At 38.8% G+C, this 13,720-nt stretch overlaps 1 protein-coding gene across 1 annotated transcript in view; it reads left to right on the forward strand.

Moving 5' to 3' along the window:
* Window positions 1-13,720, forward strand: part of JARID2 (jumonji and AT-rich interaction domain containing 2) — a 295,175-nt gene that overhangs the window by 148,006 nt on the left and 133,449 nt on the right. The window contains exon 3 of the mRNA XM_075921199.2: window positions 12,955-13,096. Within this exon, the coding sequence (XP_075777314.1) occupies window positions 12,955-13,096 (142 nt within the window). The remainder of the gene's footprint in view (window positions 1-12,954; window positions 13,097-13,720) is intronic.

Here is a 13,720-nt window from a genome sequence, read left to right on the forward strand (position 1 = left end):
CTCTGCCGAAAGAGGAGGCTTTTCCGTCATTTGGCTGCGTTGAGACCAAAGCCTCTTCTGGAAAAGCTATCGGAAAAAGCTATGCAAATTGTGGAGCGCAATTTGCATAGCTTTTTCCAACAAGGGACTGTAGTGTAGACCTAGTCTTTGAGTCACTAGGCCCCAGGGCAGTTGCCCCCTATGCCCACTATCCCCATGGCTCGCCCACCCACATTGGTGGGTCTAGCAGTGTTTATAACTCCATTTTGGTCCATGGGATAGTGCTTTGAGGTTACACAGGGATTGCATTGTGGTACATTAAAATGGGAACTTTATGGGGTCAAAGGCAGTTTGTCTTGACTGATTATTCCCCCTGAGCAGCCCCTGCCTTCCTGTTTCGTTAACTGACTTAAAATATGCAGAAGACCTCCAGTTTTTGTTTTTCCATTTTTTTCTTTCATTGTAATTTCCTAAAACAGTTGAGTTTAATGGGCTTACCTGAATGCCAGCTACATACAGTTAAGCCTAAATCCATTGTTTCAAAAGCAACAATAAAAAGGCAAAATTTGACCCACACAGAAGCTTTTGAATGTATTTTAATGTTTCATTTATTGTTTACATTCTGCATTTCCAGAAAAAACAATTGAACTGAGTGGTATATGCTGTAATTTACAGTGTGTTGCATGAAAGGGAGATGCATTCTGCTGAAAGTCCTTTTATGTAAACCTTGCCCTTTTCAGTTTTTTTGGTTTTAAGAATATATGCACCAACGTTTAAATGGCAACTGATACTATGTTACCTAATTTGTTTAATTAAAAAGGCAGAATCTTTAAATATACATTACTGAATCTGTTGGCAAGTTATGTCTATTTACTAAGCAAGTGTTTTGATTTAATGTGTATTACCTCCCTATCTCTCCTGAAAACAAGTGCACAAAAAAGCTTTTTTTTTTTTTTTTTTTTTTTTTTTTTTTAAAATGTCAGTGGGTTTTCTTTAAATCCTCAGGCCAGGGTAAATCTCCTCAGAACTCCCTTCTGTAGTGTCAGGTTTTAAAATCATTGGCCTCCTGCTCCTTCCCCATATATGTTCCCTTTATGATTCATCTATGGCGCTCTCGCTAAAGGAGCGGTGAGAGTAAGGTTAAGCAGTTAGCCACAACTTCTACAAATAGAGATGAAAATTGCTTGGCAAAGGCTTCCTTCAAAAGTGGTGAATCAATGGAAGGGCATTTGCTTTTATTTCAGAGGATTTTATCAATCTACATAGGAATAAGTCAGATCTACTAAATAAACTTGGAATACTCTGTACACGTGTTCTTTTTTAGCTCTGGAGCAGTCTGCTGCAGTTTATATTTTTATTATCCAAAGCCTTTCCCTTTAAGCACGTCACTCTTGAGTCGACCTATTCTTGATTCCCGTGATGAGACTCTCAAAGATTAACTGACCACTGAGCCTGGGCTTCTCTTTCTTTGTTTCCTCATCTGCTCTCAAATCACCAAACACATTATTGTCAACTGATACTGCAGTGCTGAAGCCAACACTGGACCTCCCAGCTATAAATTTATTTCTTGATGTGTTCTTTGAATTGCACATGCCCTGTAGGTAGACAGCAGCTCTGGATCAAAAAGACATCAGACACAAGCCCCTCCCACTGCTGTCAACATTTAGCTGTGGATCTCTGGAGTTTTATGGATGTTCATTACCATAATAAATATACTTTTATCAGTTTACTTTTTTGTAACTTATGAGACAAAGGATATCCTTGAATGGCTCTGTTACTTATACCCTTCTTAAAATTAAGGATAGTCTTTATTTTGGAAGCTGGGGACAAGCTGGAAATAATGCACTTGAAGGTAACTCAAGTCTAGCACTGGCGCTATTTAAACAGAAGTTTTTCTGTAGTTGAGGAACAGTTGCTTCCTCTGAAGAAGGAAAACTAAAGCCTCTGCACTGGATAGTTATTTCCGCCAAATGGAAATGTTCACCTCCTGTGAAAGAGCCACTGTTACATTTGTCATGAAAAAAGCTGCCCTTACACCCTAGGAAGGCAGAATAAATGTAATATTATAGACAAAGGATTGGCATAATACTTGAAGAAATTAGAAATTTAAAAGCTTTATTGGAAAATGGACATGAAACACTCAGGGTACATCTGGACTGCCAGGCGGTATCCTGAAATAGCTACCCTGCATCCAAGGAACGTGTCCACTATTTCAGAATAATTTTTGAAATAATGAACGCATTATTTTGGCATCCCTGTAAACCTCATTCCACGAGGAATAAGGGATGTCTTGAAATAGTTCCTTATTTTGAAATTTGGTGCTGTGTAGATGTCAAATTTTGAAATACTTGATTTTATTTCAAAATAGGCTGTCTTGAAATAAAGTTGCGTATCTTTTATTTCAATTTTAGAGTGCAGTCTAGATGTACCCTCAGTGTCCTTCATGTCTTCACCCCTGTTGGGTAGGAGTATTTTGCATGCTGGCCAAGAGTCTAGTGGCAGCACTTCATTGAGGTTCAAAACTGATGTTTGCGGTCCCACTGTGGCAGGGAATTAGAAACTTTGCATCATGCGTCACACATCCATTGGTGTGTGTGTAGGGAGCCAAGTGTCTGGCAGTGAGCCTTTCTTCTCCCCACCAAATGCAAGCAGTTATGTTTATTGTTGAGTTCCAGAGGAAGCCACATCCCACATGGTTGAGACAGAAACGTGGGATCATTGTTGCAGAATCTTCACAGTTTTTGGAAAGGAGGTTAATCTGACCTGGAGGTCCTTTTCTAGGTGAGGAATGAAGGGGAATTCTTGTCTCTTGTGCATCTCTTGTTTTCTCTACTTGTTTTCTCTACACCTCTTTCTCTCTGCATTTTAAGGTTCCTATTTACAAGTATATTAACTTAGTAATAAGTGTTATAGAATTACTATAGCTTGATTTATAAGGTTGGTGAGAAGTCTAGTAAAAAACATTGTTTTAAAGTAAAAAAGCGGTAAACATCATTGGGTTCATAATTCAAACATTTGGTGAAAAGTGTAAGATGAAGAAGAATAACACACCATATTTCCAAAAAACGTTTTAATTAGCTAAAAAGGTTTGATGGATAGACCTTGTATCTTATCAACAAGTTTAAGGATGTTAAGGACTAGTTGACTATCTGATAAGCAAATCAGATAGAGGGAGCAAAAAGGGGTGGGGGAGAGAAGGGGTGCTTCAGAGCAGCAGCACTGCACAGTTGAGCTGGGGATCAGCTATGAGGTGCTGCCCCTATGAACACCGTCTTAGGCTGCACACGGAGCAGGGGCTCTTGTACATTTCAAAGGAGGAATGCTGAAGAGCCTATCAACTAGTTCAGTAAATTAACCGAGTAAATTGAGTAAATTTAACATCCTTAAACAGGTTACCTCAAGACTATGTAGGGATAGTTCACTTTTAAAAAAAACTTTGAGTGAAATAAATTAGAACGGTTCCCGTCAAATCTTAGTTATATTTATTGGCTGCAATTTGAGTGTTCTTTTGTGGATCATTTAGCCCAACAGTTTCTAGGATGGAGTAGAATTTCTATGCAAACCTCCCTCCCTCCTCTTTAACTGAAAGCCAATATAACTACATATGCAATTAAAAGGGCTTAAATCAATATTCATACATTCATTGTGTGGGCGGGTCAGAACTACATTACCGGGTCATGTGTAACTACAGTAAGGGTGATCTTCAAAGTGTGCACCACATTGGAAAAACATTTCTTCAGTCTTTCTGGAGGGCTGCCCATGCTCCTGGCAAAAAACATGAAAGACAAACCCTCAATGAATCACATTACAATATCAAATGAGGCTATACAATTGGAAATATGTCATTCAGCATTTGCCTTTCATGGCTTCTCTTTTTTGTCTCACACAGGCAGAATTATAGTCAATTAAATAGAGAGTAACCTCCTCAAAAGGTCGTTCTGACACCTTTGCCCTCTTTTTCAAAGTGTATTCTATTGCTAGGATTCTTTCTCATCCTTAGCTGGTGCTTTGCTCGCTTTCTTCCTTCTCCCTAAACGTCTGTAACTATATCTATATCCTCTTGTGTTCTGTAATTAATGCAGCTGGACATACTTAATGAAATATGTAATTCTGAATACCTTTTCTTGCCACATACAGATGATTCCCTTCCACAGAGGGGAAAAATGTGCACTAATTTGTGCTTCGTCATGTTGTATGGGCACCTAATTTTACTTTTGGAGTATTGAAATATTGGGTCCTCTCTGCCAGCTCATGTTTGCTTCTGTTAGGGATCTAATGGAATCTCTCTCAGGCCTTCACTTCTTGATATTTAAATCACTTCTTCACTTCTTGATATTTAAATCCCCCGCGGATTTCCCTACTACGATAGCTGAAATTAACATGCCCCTTTCGGAAAAGGGGCCAGTGTAGACGAGCCCCAAATGTTCTGTCCCTTCTCCCCCCTTGCCAGTATCTTCCCCCCCAGCTCCCAAGGCTCAGGCCTAACATGCATACTAGGTAGCTGGAATATTTTTTCTGAGCATTGGTTGCCGAGGCCCATGAATGAATGATACTAATACTCAGATGCTGTTGAATTTAACACTCAAAAAATCCCAGACAAATATTTGTTTTAATGATGAAATGCTCTTAATTTCACTCAGACACACCTGTTGGCACCATTTATGCTCATGTGCAAAATATAACACATAATATGCAACATCCCATATAATTAAATCACATGAATGCTTTTGTTGGGTTGCTCAATCTTGTAGCCGTCTTGGCTGGAGGTAAACAGCTTCCCTCAACTTGCATTGTTAACCTAATTCTCTTTGGTGAGCTCTTCTTTTGACAGGCTGACAAAAACATCTTATGCTGTAATGTCATTCATGCTTGGCTTCCATCGTAATGATGTATATCTACATATAAAAGCACTGTTCTTTTCATTTATGAAGACCGTAAAAGCTATTTGCTAACAGTTTTTGGCACAACAATACCACTGCGTACATATGCTCTGCTATGTCCCATAATCAACTTAATGTCCAGTGGTTTATCATCTGAAAAATCTGAGTACCATTAGGGAATCTTATGGTGGCAACACAGAACCTGGGGTGGCATAGATGCTGACTTTAAGTAAAAACCTTCAAAATCAGGCATAATTTCAAGATACTGTTGTAGCTTTAGATGCTCACTAGAGGCTGGAAGTGCATTTTGTTCACTATGAAGTCGATGATAAATACACAAGGATGGGATTTTGTCCCAGAGAAAAATGTTTTTAAAATTATGCTTATTTGAAAGCAGGGTTTTTTCAATCTCTAAGGCAACTGTGGGCCTTACTTTTACAGCTTGCTGTCTAATACATGATATGATACTGTTGTCATAAGGCGATTGATAGCATTTGCACAATAAAACTAAATTATGATCTGTGCATAGGTATACAACAGCTAAATAAACTATCTCTGTACAATACTTATTAAGACTTACAAGTATTTTAGAAACATTAGAATGTTTTAACTTGACATTAAAGGATTCACAATTTTTAACATGCCTACCAGATGTATGGTAATGTGCACATAGCACAATTTTTTTGTAGCCGTGTCACAATTCAGTTTACATCTGTTTGTCTTCTACTAATGGAACAGGGAAGAGGTCTGTAAGATAAAGATAACTAACAGCAAGTAAACTTGTGGATGAAACTGTCTCATAATACACTGATAAGTGAACTGTGTCTCGGGCTGAAAAAGCAAAGGCAAATAATTTAAACTCCATAATTTGTTTGACTGGTCTTTAATTTCATTTTTGAGGGAAATGTCACCTTGAATGTAAATATAGCATATATTCTATAAAATGCTTATTTTTAATCTTTACGTGATATTAGTAAAACTATTGAAGTTTTATTGTTACCTTGTTTTTCTACATTGTGTATATATAGGACTCATTTTTGGCCTCCTACAATGCAATTCCTATATAAGTTAGTTGCACTTGTATATACCCACAATAATCTCAGGTCAAAAATGGGTCAACTGGGATACACTTAAGAGTTTAACTTGTGAGTGTATTTTATTTTCAAATGGACGTGGTTATGGGATAACAGTAATTTGTGTACTGTATTTATTGACTTGAATGTTCACATTTGTAGCATTACTGTCACACTAAGCTTTTATATGCAGATTTGTTATAAGTAATAATGAAAAGAGAATGAAGTAAATTACTCTTCTTTCCAAGTAACTTGACTGTATACTTCCAAAATCTCACAACTAAAATCCTGGACAGCTATTGTATCCACACGTCAATAGGAGCCCTGAGCTGTGCCCACATAGTCAAAATCGGCTGTTGTGTATTTAGAATTACGACACTGTTATAGGACTGTGGAATAATGTAATGTGGTGAGAATATTGCATTGTATGTAAACCGTCCCCCTCCCAAATATTTGTAACTCTGATATTTAATTAAAAATTACATCGGAAACAAGGCATCATGTCAACCTAGGTTGTTTTCAGTTTGTAATGTTCAGTTAACGCACAAAAATGGCTCAAATTGGCTTTATAAGACAGAGTATATGTGCTTGTGAGAGCAAGAAATATGAGGGCACTATTTATAATTTTTCATATTCTAGTGCACAGCTAAACAGCAGAAGATATGTAATCTCTTCTCTTCTTTCCAGCATGTTAACTATTCACTCCACATTGAAGATTATGAATATAATTGTGACAAAATTTTCCTGTGTCACTATTGTTTAGGTCTATTTATGCTCTTAATATATTTGGCTTGTGTTCTACATTGTTGACTATTATTAATGCTATATCACAATCACTCTTGTCAGCTGCTTGTGACCGCAGGCACTGGGCTGGAAACACAAATGCATCTATTTCAACCTTCCAGGCTTTCTCAGTGCAGTGAAGTGAAGTGTGCACAGAAATCTTTACTATGTCACTGTCCTGTTTCAAGAAGGAATTGGGAACTTTAATTCCAGATGCCTTATTAGTTTTAGGATGAGAAATGCATGTAGTGAGTTATAGAAACATTATACAAATCCCCTTTCAAACATTTTTATTATTTTTTTGGCTAATATTCTGCCATTATGATCTATTTGGATATTTTCATGGCTGCTTCAGTGCCCAATCACTTTTTTGTAATGAAAAATAAATGAAAGATTATACTCTTAAATGAACTTTGAAAACAAAACCCAAACTTTTCCAACAGCTTTTCCCTGTCTCCCATTGTTGTCACTGTACTGTTTTCACTCCTAATCTTCAATCCTTCCAATCTGATAATTCTTGTGTAGAGTCCATATATAATTGTAGCTTGGCTATACTAGAAAAGTCCAATGGTTTAATTCAGGGATAGGGAATCTCTTTTGGGTCAGAGGCCGCTGACCCACAGAAAAATCAGTCAGGAGCCAAACACAAGTGAGAAGCAAAAAAACAAAAACAAATCCTCAATGACATGCCCCTGGACTGAGAAGGAGAAAGATACTGCCTACATTTCACTCGCACACCAGATCCTAGTGGGGCCCAGGCTAGTGGATTTTGTATACTCCAGCCCCGCGAGCTCCCCAATGCTTGGGCGGGGGAAGTCCTGATCCTCGGTGGGCTGGATCCAGGCAAGCCAGGGGCCTTAGGTTACCCACCTCTGTTTTAACAGGATTGATTTTTAAAATTCATCTAGTTAAAATGGTACAAATCTCTAGTGTAGACTCACTTAAGCTGATTTAACCCTTGCTTACTCTCAGAGCTAAGACAGGGTATGGTGGTTAGTGTGTATAGGTCAATGAAGACCTCAACTCAAGATGTGACTGGTTCAAACATCAAACAATGTTAGAATGCTTCCGGGGTGGGATAGAGAATACTATGGACAATATTAGATCACTATATAAACTCATAGTATGGCCTCAACTAGAAAATTGCTTGCAGTACTGGTCACCTATTTAAAAAAAAATATATTGCAGATTTAATAAGAGTTCAGAGAGGGGCTGTAAACAATTAGGGACATGAACAAATGTTCATGAAAAGAAACTGAAAAATTTAGAATATTATAAAATATATAACTATGAATGCTGCAGAAAAGGTAGGTTGGGATTTTTGGTCTCCCTGTTTGAGGAAGAAAGAATGAGGTGTTCAGTATACCGTATATACTCGAGTATAAGCCGAGTTTTTCAGCACATTTTTTGTGCTGAAAAATGCCCCCCTCGGCTTATACTCGAGTCAGCCTCCTGCTCGCGGGCGGGCTCAGCGCGTCTCTGCCGCCGGCCGGGTCTAGCCGCGTGAGCCCGGAGCTCCGGCCCTGGTAACCGAGGCGCTCGGGGCGGGGGGCGCTGCCGGGAGCGGGCTGGGCTCCGTGTGTCGGGGGCCGTCGCTGCGCGGGGCGCTCGGAGCCTCTGCCGGCCGCTTGGGTTGCAGGTGCGCCCGCAGGTGCTGCTCGGAGCCAGCGGCCTCGCCCCGGGGCCGCCGGCAGGGAGGCTCGGGGAGCAGCCGAGAGGGGCTCTGGCCTGGGAAAGGTCCGGGCGGGGGCGGCGGGGGCTGAGCTAGTTGGGCCGAGTGTCCGAACGTCTGTTCCCGTGTGTGACTGGTGCTGGCGCTGGGCGCTTTCTTGCAGGCGGCCCTTCAGGGGCTCATTGGATTGGCGGGAGGACTTTGAGCGGGAGTTACGGTATTTTTGATACCATATGGTTTTTGTTGACCCCCTTTTCCACTTACAGAGCTAGGTTATTGTTTTTCTTTGAAATAAATATTCATGTAATTTTATTGGTATCTATCTTCATTTTTTACATTTACCAGTAGCTGCCTCATTTCCTACCCTAGGCTTAAACTCGAGTCAATATTTTTTCCCAGTTCTTTGTGGTAAAATTAGGTGCCTCGGCTTATATTCGGGTCAGCTTATACTAGAGTATATACGGTAATGAAAATGGCAGTGGTAAATCCGTTTCACTCATGTATTTGGACTGTGTCACTCATTGCCCCAAAATTATTTTGTGCCCATGAAATTAGAAAGATTCAAAGAGGCTACCTTAAGTTCTTGGATGGAGCATTATTAAGCCTCATTATTTCAGGATTTAAGTCTGTCCCTAGTTGCTAGATATTAGGATGCTGCTTTGAATTTTCTTTGAAGCAAGTGCTGTCAGAGAGAGGATGCTGGATGAGATGGACCCTAGGTCTTATCCAGTACAGCAATTCTTGTGTTCTGTGTTCCTAACTTAAAGGGTAAGTTATCAATAAATGGTGATTTTAATAATTTTTAATTGATTTAGTTAACTGGTGCATGTGTCTAGTATAGATAAGGCCTTTAACAGTATAGATAAGGCCTTGCCTTATTTTTGGAGCAATAAATTGCCATCCACCATTCTACCACTATAGGAAAGGCAGGGAAACTTGTTTTTGGGTCAGAGGTTCCCAAAAAAGGAACGTACACCAATGAATATTGCTTCATTGCCAGCCCCGACGCTGCTGTATGTATGTCATATTTTCTAACTTGAATGATAAACAATAAAGTTACTGCTTTGTATTTCTGCTAGCTATTCAGATCTCAGTACATCTGATTGTAGATGATCTGCATTCTATTCCTTTTTCTGCTCCAATGGAATTGTTAACTAAGGCTGTATCTTCACTACACTCCTTACAGGGGCACAATTGTACCTCTGTAAGGTATCTGGTGTAGCTGCTCTATGCCATTGGGAGAGAGTTCTCCTGCTGGCATAATTAAATTACCCTCAAGGAACAGCAGGTGAAGCACTGTCTACACTGGCAGGTAAATCAGTATAGCTGCATTGTTTGCGGTGTGGATTTTCCACACCTCTGAGTGATGTAGTTTTTACCAGTGTAGGTTACTAGTGTAGGCCAAGCCTAAATTTCAGTTTACTTCTGTACAAACTCACTAAAGGCAAAGGGATTAGACAGGGGACCCTGAGGATATTGTCTGAAGAAACTGAGATGACATAGGTGTTACGGGGGCCACATTTAGTCTGCAGCACTTCTTATTGATGTTGCTTTATGTAAATGATGCAGGCTTGTGTCTGAGGGACCAGGCTGAGATTGGAGGGCTGGCAGTTAGGAGGAAAATGTGTATCCTTATTGTTTGTAAACTTATTCAGAAATAACAAGTGGCAATAAACTCCACAATGCCGCCGTTAATTTATCAATCCGAATCTTATTTGAGTGTTGTTTTCCGTTTGCACTTTGCAAGGAATATATGATTTTTCCTGACAGCTGTCTACTGTGGACAGCAGTCATCTATGTCTTTTGTCATTTTTGGACCAGATTTTATAGTACAACATATACTTCAAGAGATGCGGAAACTGATGGTAAGTTTATTTAGCAGTTTTATACTGGAGCTGGAGCTGATCTGGCTTTGATTCATTTCAGGTTTTAATTTAAGGTGTTTCATTTACTTTTGCTAGCATTGGTTATCTGATGTATTGAGTTTTTTATGATAAAGAACTTAGTATAAATGGGGTTTGTTGGAATAGTAATAGAGCCAATATTTTTTCTAGGAGGGAAACATATCATACTCACCTTCCAAATACAATAATGGTTTGGCAGGTTAGAAGGATGAATGGAAATCACTTTCCAAATGCAAGTGGGTTGACAGCCCAGGAGGTGATTTTCTTGACTCCAACACTTCAAGTTCCTGGTAGTGACATATGGCATCTCTCCAGGATAAATATTAGTTTTGGAAAAACTAGTTGAATTCTTTCATAATGGTTAACTTACTGAAAATCTGGCCCCAAATAATATGTTTAATTCAGACTTCTCTGGAGTTTACAGACTGTAAATTTTATCATTAGCATTTTAAAGTTAAAATGCAAAGTGAAAATTGAAACGGAATTAAAGCCACATTTCTGTGCTGAATGTCTCCAGTGAGGATATTCTGCATGTAAATATAATCTAATTTAAGGTTTTAAAATATTTTCTCCTCCGTGTGACGTCCTTTAGAAAGAAAGATGCCAAGTTCTGTACCGCTCTACCAGCCTCCTCCCCAGCAGTGCTTGCTGCAGGATCTGCCAACAGTAAACTGAAGTTTCTGAGGTTATGCAAAAACTTTATAAATATGTAATTTGTGTCTCAATAATTTGCATGCCCTGTCTCATGCAGAGGCACAGAAAATTTGGCAGCTGTGTTTGAATCTTGCTGAAGGGAGCCCAAAATGCATAATTTTTTACATAAAAAATGCTATAGGTTGCATACATTGCAATAAGATTGTTATTTGTTGATGTTGCAATTTAAAACCTATGGCCCAGAAAATATTAAAGGGATTTAGTAACAAAGGGAAGTGAATATTTAAGCATAGTTACTTAACTTATTTCTGTGCTGTATCTACCTTGAAGACTATCTAATGAGAACATTAAGCATATAAATCTTAAGTGTAACTCAATTTACTTGTGCAGTTTCTCTTCACAAAAAATCAGAGTATCCGTCTTAATTAATTTTCCCCAGAGTAGAATTCAGGCTTCTGTTTTTATAAGGGATGTTCAAAAGTAGTGTTTAAAAATATCACATACACACAACTGCAGCTCTCCAGCTGTAGCCACCATGTCTATGCTTTTGATCCCATGAAAAATGTAGTGTGATCTAAAATGTAATGACTAAGTGTAGGCTTTGGAAAAAAAAGGCAGGTGGCAGTATGAGGGAGCCCTTGAATTAAGTTATTTTTGAAAGGGCCAGCTATAGCTGCTAGTGTGGAGTCAAACATCCCAAAATATTTGAGAGTCTAATAAGAGATGTCATACCAGCTCACAATGTCAATGTGAACACTGAATAAAAAGTGCGCAGGAGAGTAAAGGGCCTTTTGTCCCCTTTCCCATCTTAATGCTGTTCATATACAGCAGGTTGAGTGGGGATGAAAGTTCCTTCCTGACAAGCTATTTACAATCAGAAGCTGCTTTGAAGATGTGCAGAGTTGAAAACTAAGCAGTGGGACTATTGTATATTAGTAGTTCAGCACTATGCTATCTTGGCAATGGCAGTTTTAAATGGATTATTACCATATAATGTTTGTGATTAGTTTTGAAGTGTTGCTGTTGAGGTAATCACCAGTGCTGCTACATGGTATGCAGAATGCTGCTGCTACCTGCTGCTTGACATATCTTCAAGGGGGACAGATTGAAGTAGGAGGCTAAAATGACAATGGGGAAGGGTTGTTAGATTGAGGGAAGAGTGCCGATAGTTGCATAGTGGAGACAAATATCTGGAACAAAACTGTTTTTGCCACAGGAGTATATTGTTGGCTCGCAAAAAAGCGGAAGCATTCTTCCAGTCAAAACTGGAATTTCTATAGTGATCAGTTCTTAAAACCTTAAATAAATACTGACCTGATAGCATCATAATTTTTCCAAGTTCTTTTGAAAGGTATCTGTCACTGTTCTACTGCTCCTTCTCAGCATCAAGCTTCTCAGCATGCTCTTATGTGAGTGAGAAGCAAAATTTGATAGTTAATCTACATATTTGGCCCCTTCTCCACATACATAGCTCTGCTGTGTAGGACGCTCTTGAAATGGAGATACGAAGTCACAGAGGGGAAAGGCAGTTGTGGTGTATTCACCATGTCCTTGTGTAGCTTTCTCTCCTCTTCTACAGCTGTTGTAGTTAAGTGGAACTTGGAAGTCAAAGGAAACAAACAGTATGTTACCACACCTTTGGGACTTACCAGTGCTTAACACATCATAAATTGCAATGATTGGAAACAGCAGAATGAAGAGGAGAAATAGAAATTTTTCATATAACTTATTTTTACATCGATGCAGAAGTGTATACAAATTATTCCTGTTAATGCCAAATACAGAATTTATACGAATAACTGAGATTATGCCAATAAAATTATACTTTTTTTTAAAAAGGATGGGAAAAGATTTTTCAGTGTGAACCAAATACTTTTCTTTACCGATTGTTGTACATCGATTTGGAATGTGTTTGCTGTTGGTATCCTGTGTGAATGTTCTCTTGGCCTATTCAGTATTTGTAATACACATTTCAAATACTCTATGCTGTTTTTGTCTACCCTTTGCAGGACTTCTCACTAATGGCCCATCAAAGGGATTGGGACCAGGATCGGAGCAGTCAGAGAATGAGAAGGATGATGCATCCCAAGTGTCCTCAACTAGCAATGATGTTAGTTCTTCAGATTTTGAAGAAGGGCCATCAAGGAAAAGGTTAGTGGTGGTTTAGAACTCAAGCTTTCAAGAGTAGCATTGTTGCCCTACGTAAATTATAATTAAGTCAATTAATAATGCTTGATGGTGCCAAAATTTCCCGTAGTATAAACAGATTTTCAAGTGTAGAGTGTTTCAAGCAGCTGTAAAAAGTATATGCTTGCATTTTGGGTTCACTTTGACAAAGTGGGTGCTCTAAGTTTGCCAGTTTTGGTTGGACATATTCTTGGAGGTTCAATGAACAATCTTTAATTAAAGGTCTTTAATCTCAAGGGTAGTCCCAGAGGGGTGGTAAGTCTAGGTAGTTTTTTAGTTTAGTGGCAGAAAACATGGCAATCTCACTGTCATTTTGTTGTGGTTGGTTGATTGTTAAATTAAATATTTACTCAGTATTTTGGGGGGCTGTCAATGCAACATAACAAAATTTCAACAAACAGGTTTTAATAGTGTAATTAAATTAGAATTACTTTTAGATTTATTTTGAATATTAAAATTGCTGCATGTTCTATACTAACATGATTTTAAAATACATAGCACCTCTGAGAATAGTGGAATTGTGAGCCTCACTATGAAGATGCGGGTTATTGTCTGTGAAGACTGCTCTGAGATAATGCTCCGGCAATC

Source organism: Pelodiscus sinensis, chromosome 2 (genome assembly GCF_052426305.1).
Source record: "Pelodiscus sinensis isolate ZL-2025 chromosome 2, ASM5242630v1, whole genome shotgun sequence".
Lineage (NCBI taxonomy): Eukaryota > Metazoa > Chordata > Testudines > Trionychidae > Pelodiscus > Pelodiscus sinensis.